The sequence below is a fragment of the Tenebrio molitor genome, chromosome 5 (assembly GCF_963966145.1).
Source record: "Tenebrio molitor chromosome 5, icTenMoli1.1, whole genome shotgun sequence".
Taxonomy (NCBI): Eukaryota; Metazoa; Arthropoda; class Insecta; order Coleoptera; family Tenebrionidae; genus Tenebrio; species Tenebrio molitor.
The window spans coordinates 8728075-8745699 of record NC_091050.1 but is presented as its reverse complement, the minus strand read 5'-3'; the positions used below and the strand labels follow the sequence as shown (position 1 = coordinate 8745699).

The 17625-nt window shown below is 38.8% G+C and overlaps 2 protein-coding genes across 7 annotated transcripts in view; one reads left to right on the top strand and one right to left on the bottom strand.

The window, feature by feature from the left end:
* Positions 1–2387, top strand: part of Hr38 (Hormone receptor-like in 38) — a 35971-nt gene extending 33584 nt beyond the window's left edge. Inside the window, exon 4 of the mRNA XM_069047437.1 lies at positions 261–2387. Coding sequence (XP_068903538.1) covers positions 261–517 — 257 coding nt within the window. The 3' untranslated portion in view covers positions 518–2387. The remainder of the gene's footprint in view (positions 1–260) is intronic.
* Positions 2388–6156: 3769 nt separating this feature from the next.
* The window catches only part of SNF4Agamma (SNF4/AMP-activated protein kinase gamma subunit), a 62617-nt gene continuing 51148 nt past the window's right edge, over positions 6157–17625 (bottom strand). For 5 of the 6 annotated variants that reach the window (XM_069049021.1, XM_069049020.1, XM_069049016.1 and 2 more), the window contains 7 exons: positions 14652–14700; positions 10264–10401; positions 8636–8964; positions 8375–8578; positions 8165–8311; positions 7348–7485; positions 6157–7292 (listed from right to left, as the gene is read on the bottom strand). In XM_069049021.1, the coding sequence (XP_068905122.1) occupies positions 7047–7292; positions 7348–7485; positions 8165–8311; positions 8375–8578; positions 8636–8964; positions 10264–10401; positions 14652–14700 (1251 nt within the window). In that variant the 3' untranslated portion in view covers positions 6157–7046. The remainder of the gene's footprint in view (positions 7293–7347; positions 7486–8164; positions 8312–8374; positions 8579–8635; positions 8965–10263; positions 10402–14651; positions 14701–17625) is intronic. The other variant, XM_069049019.1, reaches the window with a different exon arrangement.

The following is a 17625-nucleotide window of genomic DNA, read 5'->3' as shown; positions in this document are numbered from 1 at the left end:
GTTGCAAATGCGGAATCAACGGAATCGTGTGATGTTCGCGGAATCGACTCTGACGGAGATCTCCTTGAGCCACCTAGCTTTTTATCAATCAAACTGGTAATCTAGATGGACGTTTAAAAATATGCGATGGTTTGGCAACGGTTCGCCTCCGGGTTGTGCAAGTTTCGATTTTTACACAACAAATTTATTTACGATTGCTCGAAATAAATCGGTTGCGAAAGAGGTGGCCAACGATTAAGATGGGAAATTCTTGGTTGCAGAGCGCCACGGGCTGAAGGAACCGCACCGCGTCGAGCAACTCCAGATGAAGATAATCTCCTCGTTGAGGGATCACGTGACGTACAACGCGGAGGCGCAGAGGAAGGCGCACTACTTCAGCAGGTTACTCGGCAAGCTGCCGGAGTTGAGGTCCTTGAGCGTGCAAGGGCTGCAGAGGATCTTTTACTTGAAGCTGGAAGACCTGGTTCCGGCCCCTCCTCTCATTGAAAAGATGTTCGTTGCTAGCCTACCTTTCTAAATTGTTAGTTAATATTTTTCGAAACGTGATAAACTCTTCTATGTGATTTGTTGATATATATAGGTCGTATTTACGTGTATAGTCTTTCCCTGTGGTGCGGAAATTGCCCGGAAATTTCGATGGGGTCACGGCCTAAAAAAATTACATTTTTTTGGGGCGCTGATTTTGTGTGGGGCTGGCCGGTTTTCGGGCAGTTTCTCCTGTAATTCCGAATTCTGTTTAAAGAAACTTTTGGTGTTGCAGTACTTGTGCACATTAAACTTATAATTAGACGAGACATGTACCTTTTCCACTTTGAGAAAACACATCACTATACATTGGTGTTTTTTACGTTTTTTGTAAAAATTATTGTTGCTTACTCTTGTAGGCTTAGTTATATCCAATTGATGTACTATGTTTGCTGTGGTGCTAAGACAATTTTCGCAAATTGGTCAAGTTTAGCACTAGAGCCGACCAGGAACTGTCGTCCGAACAGGTCCCGGTGTTCACAATTTTTGTTTGTGACCAGACAGAGACATATTCGAATACGCGACCAAGAACAGAAAGCGAACCTGAAGATAATACTCTACAGAAGCAGAAACTTATGTTACAATTTTACGTGATAATGTATAATTAGGGTTATAGTAATATATTGTAAGCTTTTTATTATTTTTTCAATGTTACCACTACACAGATCGTGTGGAACCACTAATATATGCGATATACCTAGTCAAGGCACTGTATATACTTAAAAAAATATTTTATTTACACTGTTTACAAAAAGAATTATATATTTTAATAGTTATGTAATAAATTTACCTGTCGGGAGTTACCTGCAACTATTTAATTTTTATATTCGCTTTATTTTGTGTATTTTTATATAAAAACTACAAGTAGAGTCGAGAAGCTTTCCCCTTTAAACGTTGACCAAAATTACGAAATTGATTCCTAGTTTTTGAAGGGGTTTTACTAATAATTTCGCGCTAGTTACCAGTCGACTTGAAGAATTAAATGTGCCATTTCATATCTATAATTTCATATCAACAACTGCCTTGGATTGTAACGGATGGACTGAAAAGAGAGTTACCTGAAGGAATGGTCGAATAATTTAGGTGTTAACCTGCACCTTTATTCTTTATAAAACTTACACCGTCCGCTTATAATATTTATAGTCTTTTAAACAAAAATATACAAGAGCTTTAGTTGATGTCCTTTCGCACTAACGGCTTCGTTCAAAGGAATTAAGAAAATAATTTATTGTAAATAAGATGCTAATATAGAGATATAATTGCTATTTTTTTAGCATACGGTTCGGGCAAACGGGAACCTTGCAATATTCGTCATCTCTAGAATTTTGTACCTGCTTTTTTTCTATATTTTTTTGTATATTTTGGAAAAAAATGTGTACTTAATCGACGATCACCTAGGATTATTTAATCCTTCTTTACCACGTTATTAATACTCTTTTTTCATAGGTTAACTTACCTATGCTTACTTAAAAGCACAACTTGTTAACTATGTTTTATAAAATTATTATTGACATGAAACTTGCCATTAAATGCCAGTTTTTACTTGCTATATTGACTAGCCTTAGGTTTTTTTAAGTTAAATTATGTTAGATATAGTTACCAACAAATCCTATATTCTACTTCTCTGTAGATTATGTGTAATCGTATGTGTTAGTTTTTACCTGATTCTATGAACAAGTAATGATATACTTAAGTGAATTATTATTACACAATTATTTCACAGATTTAGAGATATCATTATGTGTATTTAACCATTTACTTATTTATCATATCATTGCCTTTTACCTTTTTTCTTTTTTGTTAGGTGTGTAAAATATATTGTAACAACTTTATTTCATTTAATAAAAGTTATCAAGTAACAAGTCCTTTTTTTACCCCACGCTTCCCTCAACCGTACACAAAAGTGACATTCTTAAAATAACAACGAGTGTTCACGCTAAAACTTGTTTTTTTTAAACGTAAAATATTCACCAATAATTAATTGATTTAATTAATCTGAATCATTTTGGAAAACCCGATACTGAAATGCAGCAGTCCTTAATTCAACTTTCACTTTAAAAAAATACTGGTGCGTTTAGATCTGACTAAAGTGTTTAATACGAAGCTTTGCAGAGCTCCGAGAGATTAGCGAACGCATTTTGAAGGCAATCAACTTCATTTGCTTAGGTATTTCCTGTGCTTAGTAAACATCCCTCATAAATTTTAAAATTCTAACTGATCTAAAAATACATCTAGAGAGTGTGGGGTAAAAAACAGAAGCCAGTTTTTGTGATGTAACAAATTAGCTCCTTAATCGTTGAAAATAAAAGACTGGAATATTGACCTTGTCTTCTATAACTTCTGCTTGTTTTTGTACAATTAGTGCAAATGTGCGGTGTACCCTGTATTTGGGATAACCCAGTAAGAGTGATGGAGGATTTTTACAAATCGTACCCGTAAAAAAATTATTCATAATATTGCGTATTACGTAATTTAGGTACATAAATAAACATGAAATGAAATTTTAAAAAAGTTGAAAATAAAATTTAATTAATTTAAAGTGATAACAGAATACAAATACAGCGTGATCAACAATGACTGAGTCTGTTGGCAATGAAACAATTGAAAATACTGGTGATTTTTGTCTAGTAATTGGCACTGACCACGCGCTGACCGGATTTTTTAACTTGAGATGACATTAAAAACATTCTTGGTTATGCAGGTTATGTTTATACTATTACAAAAAAGAACCTTCCTTGGTAAATTTTAAATTTGCCACCCCGTAGTACCTACAATACCTGTCTACACAGCCATGAAGAAGGTTCTTGTAGGGACGATATAATCTATTTATGACAAGCTTAGTTCCACTTGAAATTTTAATTTATGTGGAAGTGGAACAGCAAAAAACAATTGTATTAATAATGTCTAACTACCGTACGATCAACAACTATTTAGATCAAAAAAGCCTTTGAGATTTTGGACGTATTTCCAAATCTAGACGTTCAGTTGCTCTGGATGCATGGAAGTATTTTTGGTTGCATATACCCGTTTCAGTTTAAATTTAAATTTTTTTCCCAAAATTCGCCCAAACAAGCAACAGCACTGTATGCCTATCCATTCTCCGTCATTGAAAACACCATTACGAAAGTAAGATTCAATGATGAATCTTTTATGTTCTGAAGTAAACACCATTTTTGCGTTAAAATTTTATTAATAGTGACAGTCGTTTGACGTTGAGTTAGCAAAGATACGAAAAATCAGACACTGTCAAAGTCATAGCCGCCCCTTATCTAAGTAATTGTTGATCGCACGGAATAAGATATGTAATAATAAATAGATAAAATAAATATATATTTATTGTAAACAAAGAATACCTAGTACATATACCTAGTGTTTTTAAAATATTTGGAAAATGCAACAATTCAATCCAGGATTATTGAAGAATGCCCTGATCACTGGTGATACTGATTAGTGCTTAAACACAACACGGTGGCCTCCAGGACACCAGGGTATACAAGGAAATGAAAGAGAAGGGCTTGACAGAGTTTTAGTAGAAGCAGAACTCCTCTGCGGAATATCATGCAAGGACCTCGAAAGGGGTAACAAGAGGCCTAAGTGGAAAGCAGAACAGCACAAAGCACGGAGGTTCGTAGAGAACAGAGAATTCGTTCAGAAAGAAAGTGGAAAAAGTTCTACAGTTAAGCAAATCAACAATGAAGACGACAGAGAAACTGGTGAGAGGATATTGTCGCCTTAGAAACTGCCCAGCGTGTTTTGCAGGTTATGTGATGAGTAGGTACAACCTAGCTGGAAGAATACCTACACCTGCGCATCCCTTGGTGATGTCCTTCGTTTAAGGTACAGGACTAACGGGCTGAGTCACGTTTGGAGAGCACAATAAACTTAAGTTTCAGTGCGCGGAGCATTGACAATAATAAGAAAAAAATTTTAAACACCGAACTTTTCTTCTCAAGTTTAAATCATAAAAATAGTTTACTTCGATATGAAATCGAGTAAATAATCAAGAATTTTAGATTTAAATTAATCAATATTTTATAACTTGGCTGTTTACGTTGCCATTGATTTATCTTGTAGATTTTGGTTTGGCTGTCAAATTTCACATAACAAAAATAAATATTTACTTCGATATGAAACCGATTAAATAGTCAATTAACAAAAAAAGTTAATCAATTTTTTATAACTTAGCTGGTGACGTTGCAGTTTGCTTATCTTGTAGATTTTGCTTTGGCTATCTGGAGTGTGAAAAGAACACTCGCGGTTTTCGAACTTTTTATTTACAACAAATGGGAAAAAGACTGGTTATATCATATCACATGATACAATGACACCCCCGTTTACAGACGTACGTCCGAACTGTGTGTCTCGAGAGGAGAAGAAAGTTTGTTCTTACTCCTCGTCCTCGAGGTCTTCGAGTCCTGTTAGTGATGGTCTGGCCTTCACAAAAAAATAGATCAACTAGAAACGACGAAGGAAGCTGCTGAATTGGGTCGGTTTGTCTTTCAACTTATATGAATGCCAAAGATCAAGACTACGAATATAAATACTTTTAATGTGCTTTATCATATTAAATCAATAAACCTTCTTTTCTACTCTTTCGTTTTAGCTCAGCACTGTAAGCTTTTTTAATGCTGTGTTATTTAGGAAATCATTTCTTATAAATTATAAAATCTATAAATCTAAACGAAAAAACCAAAACTAAGTTTCTAAATAACTACAATAGAATCCCGATTACCCGAGTCTCTGCGTTATCCGAGCCACCCATAATTTTTAATTGTTCTGTGTTATCCGAGCTATTCGAGAAACTAAATAAAAAGCGTTCAAAAAGTCACGCAAAAAATCGTATCTCACGGAGAAGGTCTCATGGTCTTAGATATGGCTTTGTGATATGTTGAACAGCAAAAAGAAGCTAGTTCCTCTCATTAATAAACGGTGGCGGAATATTGCGACAATGACGAGATGTAATCGTGCAAAACAATCTAAAATAACATCATTCTTGTCAAATTAATACACTGTAGTTATGTTAATAAAGTCGATTTACTCGTATGTATTTGTATAATTTTTTTTTTCAAAAGTATTATCCGAGCTGTTTCTTATCCGACCCTTTTCTTATCCAACCAGGAGCTGGTCCACATTACATATTAGGAATTCAACTGTATGCTCAAAACGTATGGCATTTGAATTTTTAAAAACATCAAGTATTTATTTTTGTGAATTAAGCTAAATTTTTGGATTTGATGGCACCTCAAGCCTATCTCAAAATTACACAGCTCGAAAACATCAACAGTTGGATACAACAAAGTTAATAATAAACTAAAGGTGCATGTAAGACTTTAAAAATATCTAGCGAATAGTAGGTACGTGCGAAACGTTTAAATTGTTGTTACGCCAACAACGGTTAGTTTATTTTCAGAGTGATTACTTCGGATTGAAATGATACGACTTATAAGACAATAAACAAAACATCGGGACGTAAAAACGCTGTTAAAATTTTTATGTAGTCATGTGAGCAAGGCCAACAAATATATAAACAATAGTGCTGAGCAAATAAACGATACTTTGTTGCTTCGCCGATGCATAAACAACATTTCCTGGAGGAGCATCGCGCAAACGCTAGGTCGAAATAAAACAATGTTCATGGTAGATGCACATTTACTAAGCATCGTATAGGCCATGATATCCTTACTACTAAATATTATGTACTACATCGTTGTATATCTTATTCTACCTTAACAATAAATTAGCAAATACCAACTTTGAGTTAACCTCGCATTTATATCATTTATTTCGATCTGTACATAATGATTAGCTTAATTTTTATATATAAAATTTAAAAACTGTAGATCAATCCATCATGATACAACTTTTTTTTGCTTCCTGCCTCTGAAATAAAAAAGGGAAATGAATGATATTCAAATATTGTCCACCGCTCTAGTATTTACAAAATAAGTCGTGACTTGTCCAAGGATCGATAGAAATTTTGTCGCTTCGACGACGCTGAAAACCCAATCCCTCTATTGTACAAATTGTAAGGCTTTTTTGTTACATATTAAGTAAAAATTATCTGGTATTCTCCCCGAATTCCGCTTGCAGCGCCGTCGAGGCCGCACGTTACAAAGCTAACTGAAACATTTCACATTATATTTATATATTATTTTTAACAATAACATTTTAACCAGTTGTCTCTTTTATACAGCACTATCAGACGAAGTATATTATACAAATAAATAAAGCACACCATGAGTTAATTCATAGCTGAATTGTTTCTTTTATGCGTCACTCGCCATGACGTAAGCAGTCTTTGGTATATAACTTATTAAGTACATTTTTAAATATTATCGTCCTCTGGACACGCAATCACAAGTATAACGGACACTGTCCACTTGATATCTGACACACTGGATAGCAAATAAACAACGTCCTGATAACAAAGAAACAATCCAGGACCGGCTCAAAACTAACATGAACCGTCTTATCTTAAATACTAATCACCCAAAAAATGAAAAACAAATTAAGCGAAGGGCTTATTCGCCGCCGCCCGTCACCGTCACCTCTCTGAACATGGTGTTCTCGTTCGGCAACGGGTTGCTTTCAATGACGGGCGAGTCCGGCAAACTCGTGTCCGAATCATCCTTGTGATTCTCGGATTTGTCGTCTTGAGTATTTTTCTCTACTGTTGGGTCTTCCTCTTCTTCGGGAATTGTTTGGGATACTTCTTCCGCCGAGGAGGTCCTCTCAGACTGTGAGATGCTCTCCTGCAGTCTGATATCCTGAAACGCAAACCCTGTCAGTTTCTCAGTCGACTTGAGTAACGACGACTCTCACCTGCGCCCTCACCGAAGCCACGCCGTCAGGAGAACCGTCCTCGCCGCAGGGCCTTAACACCAGGAAAAGGAAAAGATCTGATAACGATATTATGCCGATCACTTTGTCCTCGTCATCGACCACCACCAGTCGGTGCACCTGCAAAAAATAACACAAATAAACCGACACGTAATAAAAGTGTCACTACTTGTTGTTACTCGCTCAAAAAATCTCATTCCCGAAGCTTCAAAGAATGCAATAAAAAGAACGGCACATTTACAAATACATAACAGCTTTTTCAGCTGTTTGTATTTTTATTTTATTATCTCATGCTTTACAATGTGGTCCATCCGCAATGTCAAATTTAATTTTAGATCACTAGCGGTGCTAGCTCTCATAATTCACGTTCTGCTTGATTTATTAATAAATATTTCGAGTAAAATTTATTCACTACCCAAATTCTATTTGTACTTTCGTCCATAAGTGCGCACTTTAAACGAGGGTAAAATGTCAATTTGTGCTTGGAAAAAATTCCGAGGGTAAATTGCGATCCTGGACTGTTATTTTGCTCTTAACACCGTCTAAAAATAGCCGAGTTGCGGCTCCATTCAAGCGAGTGATCATTGATCAGCAGGACCTTTCAGGACTCGACTTTGAAATATTTACCAGATTAAAAAAAACATCGCTGCAAAAATAAAACACGATTGGACGTCGTTATCACTGCGATTTGACACTGCTCAATTAATAACACGGTATAATTGGCAATTATCTTTTTTTTTCCATTTTTTACAATTACATGACTCTTCGTCGTTAATAAAGCGTTTCGTTTTTTCCTTACCTCAGCTTTTACGATTTTGTCCATAATTGTGAACAGGGTTTCGTCGAGCTTACATTTGTGCACACCCTCGAACCATTCGTTTCTGTGCTCATTAGCCTTCTTCAACGAGACGTCTAGATCATTATAAGTCTTTTCAGCGGCTAAATTCTGCAACAAACGAACTCCTCAGTGAGCAACCGTTCGTTCGATCCACTCCAATCGAATACTTACAATAACGTCAAATTTAGCATAAATATCGACGAGTCTGCCTTCGGTATCCACGATGGGCAGCGCCGAGACCCGCCTCTCGACGAACTTTTTCAACGCCAGGATGATCGAAGTGTCTTCGGACGCCGTCTCGATGTTCTCGTAACTGCCGATTCTGACATCGCGCAAAGTTTTCGTCATGTAACTAGGTTTGGGAAGTTCGTTAATCTGCAAAGGGCAATCAATCGGTCAATCGGCGAACGCGACTCAATCGAAACTTCTCACGTATAGGAACAGGAATCGCAGTATCCTCTTGTGTGTCAGGATGTACAGGACGTTTCCGGTTTCGGGATCGATCACCGGAAGCCTGTGGATTCTGTTGTGGATCAGGGTCCTGATGGCGTCGTACAAGGAGGCATCAGGGTTGATGTATATTAAGGGTCGTTGGTCCTTTAGGACGTGACGCCACGTGTCGAGCTTGTGCTCTTCCAGCTCGTCCATCGCCACCGTCGGGGACTTGTAGTACATTCTCAGGATCTTGATGAAGTCGGTGATGGTCAACATGCCGACGAACTCCTGTCTGGTGCTGTCCCACAACGGCGCTGCGCGAACGCCTAACGACAAATCATTTCGAATTATGACTTATTAAAAAAATATTATCAAATAAACGAAAGGATTGTGTACTCCTTTCAAGGTTAAAAAAACATTTTATGTCATCTGGAAAAGGATTCTTCGTGAATCACCTCCTAAATTAGGAGAAGTGTGAAAAAATAGCAGTCAACAAAGTTTTATATTAATTTTTCCACCTTTTTTTTTGTAATTATGTATAACAATTTTTAATAACTGGTACATTTACGTTAAAAGTATGTACTAACATGATCAGCTCCTACCCAAAGAAATGTCAGTTGTTACACAATCTCTTCAATGAAATTCTTGCAATTTGGTTTTTATGAATTTTATTTACACTTGGTCGCTTTTCAAATCTTTAGTTTCCATCCTTGAATGGAACCTATGTACAAAAGTGGTGAAAAAATGTATGTATAACGTTTTCTATTATTTATTTATCATTCATTGAACAAGAAATTAGATTTCTTCTTTAAATCTAACCTCACTTTTTGAATGTTTTTAGTTTGCAGTTTTTGAAAAATCAGTCTTTTTACTCTTTATTAAGACGAGTGGTTCATTCATCAGCTGTCTAAATCTAACCTCACTTTTTGCATTGTTTGTGTTTTTAATCTTCATTTAAAAATCGGGCAAAAATTCGATGAAAATGCGAGTATTGACCTCCCCTAAAAAGTTATAATTAATCCAATTTGAAATTTGTAAGTATCTAAGCTCAGCTAATCAAAACTTCATCAATCCAACAGCCGACACCTGTCCCTTAACTATGAGGAAACTTTTATCAAAAACTGTCCAAGAAATTGATGGATTCCATCCGTTTCAAAGCGAGAATTAAACTTTACGACGTCTTTAAAATTTTCTCATTTACAGTGGGTAATTTAATTCCGAGACAATAACGAATTACTTTTATTTGGACGAACAGAATTATGAGTCACGACTGCTAATGAAAAAAGATAAAATCTCTCGTCTTGGACCCAGATGCGCCACGCTATACTAAAAATGCAAGTTCGTCGCAGTGCACTTTTTTACACTTTCAACACAACATTTCGGTCTATTTTTTCGTAACAAACAAAAAAAAAATCAAAAGTTTAGGCAGCCGAGCCAAATCTCGGAAAATCCATGACACATGCACAGCTTGCATTTTCCTCGACGTTTAATTGGCAAAAATTCAAGGTGTTCACGGCTCGGGAAGTAAACAAACGGAAAATGAGTTATTTATAGTCGTTCAAGTAATCAATTATCGTGCACGCTAGCACGACTAATGAAAGACCGGGAGAAGTTTTGGATCTTACCGTTGTAGACGAGGGCGAAGAACGCCTTCTTGACCAGCAGCTGCGTGTCGAAGACGACCAGCTTGGCGGAGGTCGGAATGAGATCATAGCACTTGTGGAACTTGAAGAACTTGACGAATATTTGAGATTCATCCTCTTCTGAAACAAAAATTGATACAGCTCGTGGCGAAACAGAACGCAAAGTCGGTCACGACAACAGGAAGCGTTTTAAAACCGTGAATGATCGAATTAGTCCCACGCGAATGTCAATCGACAGGTTGAACGTGCAAGTACCTCCCGACGGTGGTGGTTCTCGTGTACCTTGTTCGAGGAGGTCGGCGAGCCACTCTTTGTACTCCGGCGACACATACTCGAACTCCTTGATCTGATCGATGCTATAAAACTCCTCTTCCTCTTCTATCGCGGGGAGAAACAGACGGACATGGTTCGAGAAGATGTGCAGACGTAACATACCCAGCGCCAACCACCCACATGGCACCGATCACGAAATACCCCTGACCGACGCGTCAAAAAGAACAATGTCGCAAAAAATACCACCCGCGACAAATTGCACCGTGCAAGAACCGTTACCGCATGGCTGGCCGCGAAATTAAACTTCTTGCCACTTCCCGACGGGGCCAGACGTCCGCCACCGACACGAACCACTCAATTGCCAAAATTTCCTCTTCTTAATGACAACAAATAAAGCCAACTCGGCCAGATTAACATGGAACAGAAGCGACTTATCGCGAAATGGCTCAAGAGGTCAGCGGATTATCAGAGTTTCGACATGTTCTTTTCGTTGAAAAAATCCGCCAATGTTTACCAGTTGGGAGCTTAAGCGGCCCCCCCGCGATACAGAAACAAAAAACTGACCCGACGACGAAAACAATATTACATCACATCAACAACCACAACAACAACAAAAAGGTGAATGAGGGAATTTGCGCCAGTTGGAACAAAACCGACAGGGAAGCTCAGTTTCGGCACGAAATCTTGAAGCACAGAAAGCACTCTTTCGTTTAATCCAGTAACACGCCGAATCTGAGTTAACATTCGCGCAAGGAGCCCCGTGAAACACTGGCGATGTAAAACGTCAAGCTATTATTGGCGTCGTATGGACCAGCTGCCAAAATACTGAACGGACGTCGCCAGTCGCCGATATCATTAACGAAAAATGATGCTGTTATTCGGTATTTGCTGCCACAGTGATGCGCTAATTAACGAACGAAATGGCCTCAAAATTTACTCAAAAATTTTCTCCTACTGGCTCCGCAACGCTAAACACTCTCCTCTTCCAAGACATATGTGTGAGTGTGTGTATGTGTGTGTGTTGCAGGGTCACAATACTTAATCTTCTCGATAACAGTGTCAGAGGTGGTCTTCAACAATTAAATTAACGCAGTCGCTGTAATCGAGTGCTTTTATTGAATCCGTTTCCAAAGCATCCGTTCCTATAGGCGATTTATTTTCGGACACTTTATCAAATCCATTATCGGTTTTTAGAGCGTACATAATTGACGAGGGTCGAATTGAATTCGTACAAATAATAATTAATACATAATTGGATGACGTGCGACACAGTAATTCAATAAGGTATTAACTCAAAGACCTGTGCTCACCGTGACACTGGCCGTAATTATTTATTCATCAACCCCCAACCTGCACCCTTCACCCTTAAGACTGCGAGACCTTGGCTCGACTGAAACGTGCAAACGGAAACTTCCAGGGTTCACTTTTACGACCCCATAACTTGATCCAATAAAAAATATCTTCCCATTTTTTCGCACAAATTTTGGTCATCTATGTCGAAACCAACTGCCAACACCGAATCCGAATCTATTATTAGCGTTTATATAAAAAAAAAATATTGCAAAAATCTGGACAACGCAAGCTACCCGTCAAGTGAAAATTTTCACTCCTCTTTGTAAAAAAAAACAAACTAGCAAACACCTGCTCGTTACCGCGTTGATTATTATTAATTTAGGCCTGGAAAATTTCAAAGTCGTAACAAGAGATATTATGTGAATTATAATTTCATTAACCAAAATATGACCGTCGTAACTAACCAAGGGGAAAAACTCGTTCCAGGACTTTGCAGGATTTTTTCGACGCAACGTAATTAGCCGTCGTTCCTTTCCATTGTATAACGGCATTAGCGAAACGTCTATTTTCGAGGAGGTGGGTTGCCACAAAGCCCCTCGCTGTAACTTTTATTAATTGTCCCGCCGGACGAAAATAAAAATTCCTGCGGTCATTATACATTTCATTTCCCATAAATTGATAGTGCCGTGCCAAACTCCATTTTTCTTGAAATCAAAATAAAATCCCCAAGCACCTGCCAAACCGAGAAAAGCACAAAACGTAATAATAAGTAAGTAGACAAAAAACGCCCTCGAACCCGGTCGTGCACAAATACTCTAACCTCCACCTGGAATAGATCGCCACCTATAATTAGCGTGCGTGCACTAAATATACCAGGATGTGGTGCATTATTCGACGGGTTGCAGGAACAAAGCGCAGCAGGATTACGGAATTCGTTCCGGTTGTTGATCGATTCCTGACGGCCTGGCCGCTTGCCGAAATGCGCCCATAAAAATTATTAATACTAGAGGTGTTTTAGGTATTAATAGCGCTCTGCGGCGGTGATCCTTTGAAACGCTTTTTCCTTTGCGGTTCTTTGTGCGCCGAAATGTCGACACGATATGTGTGACCCACCTTCGTGATCTGGGGAGAAAATGCTAATCTAATTAAGTCGGGGTAATTAACGTGACGGACAAGATAAAAATGTGCACTATGCTTGATTACAGCAGCTGACTGTCAGCGATTCGTAATGGAACCATCATCATCATTACGTTTGATATCCTGCAAGTTGATGTCAGTCAGTCCAAAGCAAACAGTCTGATGATAGACAATAAACAAATCGATTTTGATGCTCGGCCTTGAATACACATTAAAATTCAATGGCAAAATGGCGAAAATAACGACAAAAAAAAATTAATTCAAACTAGCGTTGTGATGCATGCTCGTGTCGATCACTCAAAAACACAAACATTCCAGCGGAAATTCAGAAGTGCGACAGAATTTTTCAGATACTTTTCAATGTTTTGTCCGCCGTGAAAACACTCGAGCCAATTTTTTCGTTTCATGTCAAGTTGCAACTCAAATCATACACGTTCGGGTTTTGTCAATTTACACGAAATAACTAATAAATCAATAGAAAAGTGTAAAATTGAAGCATAAAAAATTGTTTGTACTTTTTATCTATTACACAACACGAAAGGATCGTTTAGCAACTTGTAAACATAATCTGGGGATTAAGAAGATTCAAAACAAATATTTAATGTTGTTAAAACAATAAAAATTGATAATAATAAAATAAAAGTGAATTAGGTATGTATTAAAAATTCGTTTTGTTATTTTTGTGCTGTCGAATGACAAGTGGAATTTTCCCGTGGATGTTATTGTATCCGATAAAAGAATAATTTATACATAAACATGCAAATCGATAAAATCTATCGAATACAAATGAAGCCACTACTAGTTATTTAAATGATCTTTTGGATTATCCGAATTAATCTCCAAGCAAATTTCATGCCATTTCTAGTATTTATCGACGGATTTCACTAGTCCCAACACATGTGAAGTAAAAATCCCAGATTTTTTGGGATCTGTTACGGATAATCTGCAAGACGATTTGTCAAAGACTTTCACCCAGCCACACCATTTTTCCGTTACAAATCGACTGTAAAAAAACCGCCGCTGTCAACGCTTTCCGTCCTCCATTACCCACCCATTCCCACAAATCATTGGAGATTTTCGACACCTTAAAAAATGTTTTCCACATTTGCAACATTAACGACCATTTTCGGTTCGGCTTCTCGCGTTTCAACCAAAAAAATCAAAACGAAACACGTCGTGTTTTCGACATGCACGCAGGAATGGCAAGTATTTAGAACGGGAGCATCGTTGAATACACTCCAACTGTTATTTGCCCATTCTGTAGAGATTTTTTTAGAAAACTATTTTTCGAATGATGAACAACAAAAATCTCCCAATCTTTTAAAAAAGCTTCAATTTGTGAATTTCTTGCTGATATCGCACCGTGGAGCTTCGCGTGTCCGGAGAGTGACTTTGTCGTTCATCAGAGTTGACTGACTCGAATGCAACACATCTAACTTCCCAGTTAATAATAGATGGCTTGATAAACAATTTACTGAGCCCATTTCGTTCGTTTACTTTTAATTATCCGACTTGCAGGATAATATCGATCCTGGGAACACGTATTGGAGACATTGGCCACTGTCGGAAAAAAATCGCCGCGTAAACAAACATTATCGCGTGCCAAAACAGTCTCGCACAAGGTTCCGTTGCAGAAACAAAAAAATTAATTAAAACGGAAGACTCACCTAAATCCGATATATTGACTTTTTCTAGGAACGGATCGACGACAGGTAACTGAAACAGAAAAAAAAACACATTATCCTCCTGAAAATAATCCTGAAACGTGGGTGTCAGTTAACAGAATTCGCCGATCGCATTACCAGCGCTCTCTTGACGAACGCCCTCGGCGACAACACCAGCGGTTTCCTCCTGGCATTGTTCGTCAACCTGGAATACCAGTTCCAGATTCCCGAGGTGACGGGCGGCGTGAGGGGCGGCGAAGGCGCCGGCGATATCTTGGGGGTGGCGTTGGACTCTAGCGACGAAAATCGCCGAAACATTCTGGCCGCCTCCGTGTCAACCTCATCGACCCCTCACATACCCCCCACGTTGTTAGTTCCGTCGCGAAATCTACGTTTCCGTTGCGAGTGTAACTCGATCAATCGACGGTATTTTTTTTACAAAATCATTTTCCCTCCCTGATTCAATCAACCTGAAAATGAACGCTTGAGAGGAGAATTCCTTCGGGTTGATCCGCGGCGACAATGTCTCGGCCCCGCAATATTTTAATTCTACACTCGTCGAGCCGAATCCGTAATGATTGTTCACGTGTGCAATAAATCTGGGCGAAACGTTTAAAGATAGCGATCTGCTTGTTTCTCTTGAAATGCGTAAACCCGGTCAAAATTAACTTTCATTTACAAACAAAAGAATCGGCGAAAAGCGAGAGGGGCGATCACGATCGATTTCGGGTTATCACAAGGTGAAGGTATCGACTCTACTACCCTCTCAGTATTTACCACCCCAAACACGCTCTCCCATTCACGCGTTGACATGACAATAACAACCACCACAATCTCATTACCGATGCGTAAAAAATATTGAGTTCTATGATTACACCCCCAGTGCGGAAGCTTCGATTCGAGCTTTGTTACAAATACGACAGCGAAGAGGCGCACAATTAACTATCCCGCACAAGCAACAATCTATTATTCATGTGTGTAAAATTCAGCTGCGAAAATAATCACTACAACGGATAATATCGTTTCCACTGAGAAACTACGTAACTACAGAATAGAAAAAAAAAAAATAAATCACCATAAATAAACCATTTCCAGTGCACAAACAGCATCGGCATAAATACATTTCAATAGATTTTCTCATTTGAATTTTATAAAAATGATTAAATCCGAATCGTACGAAGCATAACAAGATATTCCACAGATATCGACGTACCTACGAAAAATATCTCTAAACCCGGCTCCGGTCAATTTATATTTTTAATTTGACGTTTTCACGAAGTAATCGTAAAAAAATTGATTTGCCAACTTGGCCAAGTTAATTGTTTTCGACATTTGTGCAATTAAAAAAAAAAAAAGAAAACGTTTCCATCAACAAACAATCGAAATTGTTTGTCTTGCAAGAGAGTGCGATAATTCTATGATGTCATGGTACATATCAAAAATACCATCGTTCCCAACTGGTTTATGTTAAAAAACACAACAATTTATTATACATGTAAATCGGTTGCGTTTGCGCTCATTCTCAACGGTGGTATTTATAGCAATGCCGAAGAAAATTTCAATTTTGATCGACCACGTGTTAACAACACCGACAGGAATTCAGTTCAGTTTGTGAAAGGGAGATTGGCAATTTTCAAACCCTCCGATTAATTCGGTTGAAGGTCCCCACAGTTTCTGTAATTTATTTATAACGAAATTACTCGAGAACAGTAGGTGTTTAATGGGTGACCGAATACCCACACCATTCTAATGGTTAAAAGCTCGTTGAAATTCTCATCACGGTGGTCGACTGGATGTCTTTCTTTGTGAATATTTGGACCAATTTGCCTAACAAATATGATACGCGCTTAATCCGAACGCCCACCACACTGTGCGACTCCTGCGGACCGGACTTTTTTCCCTCGAAAATTGATCGACCCAGTCCGAAAGCCAAAGAAGTTGTAGTAAACACAACGATTATGTCATAGACGAACATCTTAGAAACTTTTCGCACACGTTTGCTCCCTCTCCAAGGTCGCTTTACCGTAAACACAACAATACCGTGGTACCCTGCACGCTTCAGCCTCTTGGTCGCTATTTAAAATTCGATAGCAAATGTCAATATTGGCCCCGTACTATCTGAAATTTCGGCGTTATCTAAACACAAACATGATGAACCGGCGAGAAATGTCGTAGGCGACTAATTAAACCTTACAACGGCGTGAAATTAAATTTGCAAGAGACAAACAGATCAGGACCCGTCTTCACACTGTGCTGCATTAAACACCACCGTTCATCCTCGACCCCATCCCGAAAAATAATTAGAATCGTGCGAGAGCAAGCCCGACGTGGGGCTTCGGCATTGTCGCTGCGAAGAAGCGAATTTCACTTGTTGCACGTAGCAGCGACTCGGCGCCGGGAGTCCGGAACTTGGTCCGCCGATGGAGTTCGAGTCCGGTTACCGGAGTTCGGATGAGAAACCGCACACGTTCACCATCGACAACAAACACATCAAATCATCCGTACTGCCGTACCGATTATACAAATAAAAATGAAGAGAACCCAACGGCACCACGCCTGCGTCGACCATTGAATTGATAAACATTGGGAACACAAAACGTGTAGGATCCTCACACGTGAAAACGTTCCGTCCTTGTTCTGGCCTGAAAACGGACGGTGTGGACGGTCCGAGGCGAGCTTCTCTCGCTTTATCCTTCGCACCGGATTCGGACGTGACGTGACCGCAAACGAGACGTTTTCCTGCGAACGAGACGGAGCAGGAACGGCTTGTTTTCGTCCTGACTCACAACATGCAGAGGAGTGACTGGGCCATCGCACGGTCGCATTTAAGTCATTGCCAAGGCCAACAAGACGCGGTTCCGGGCCTGCGAGCCGATCAATGGGGAGAATTGTCGGGACTCCGGGTTCCCATGTCCTCGTTTCGTTTCAAGTCCGACCGCTGGACGGCTTCAAAGCGCAGAATAAATATTGCCCAGCA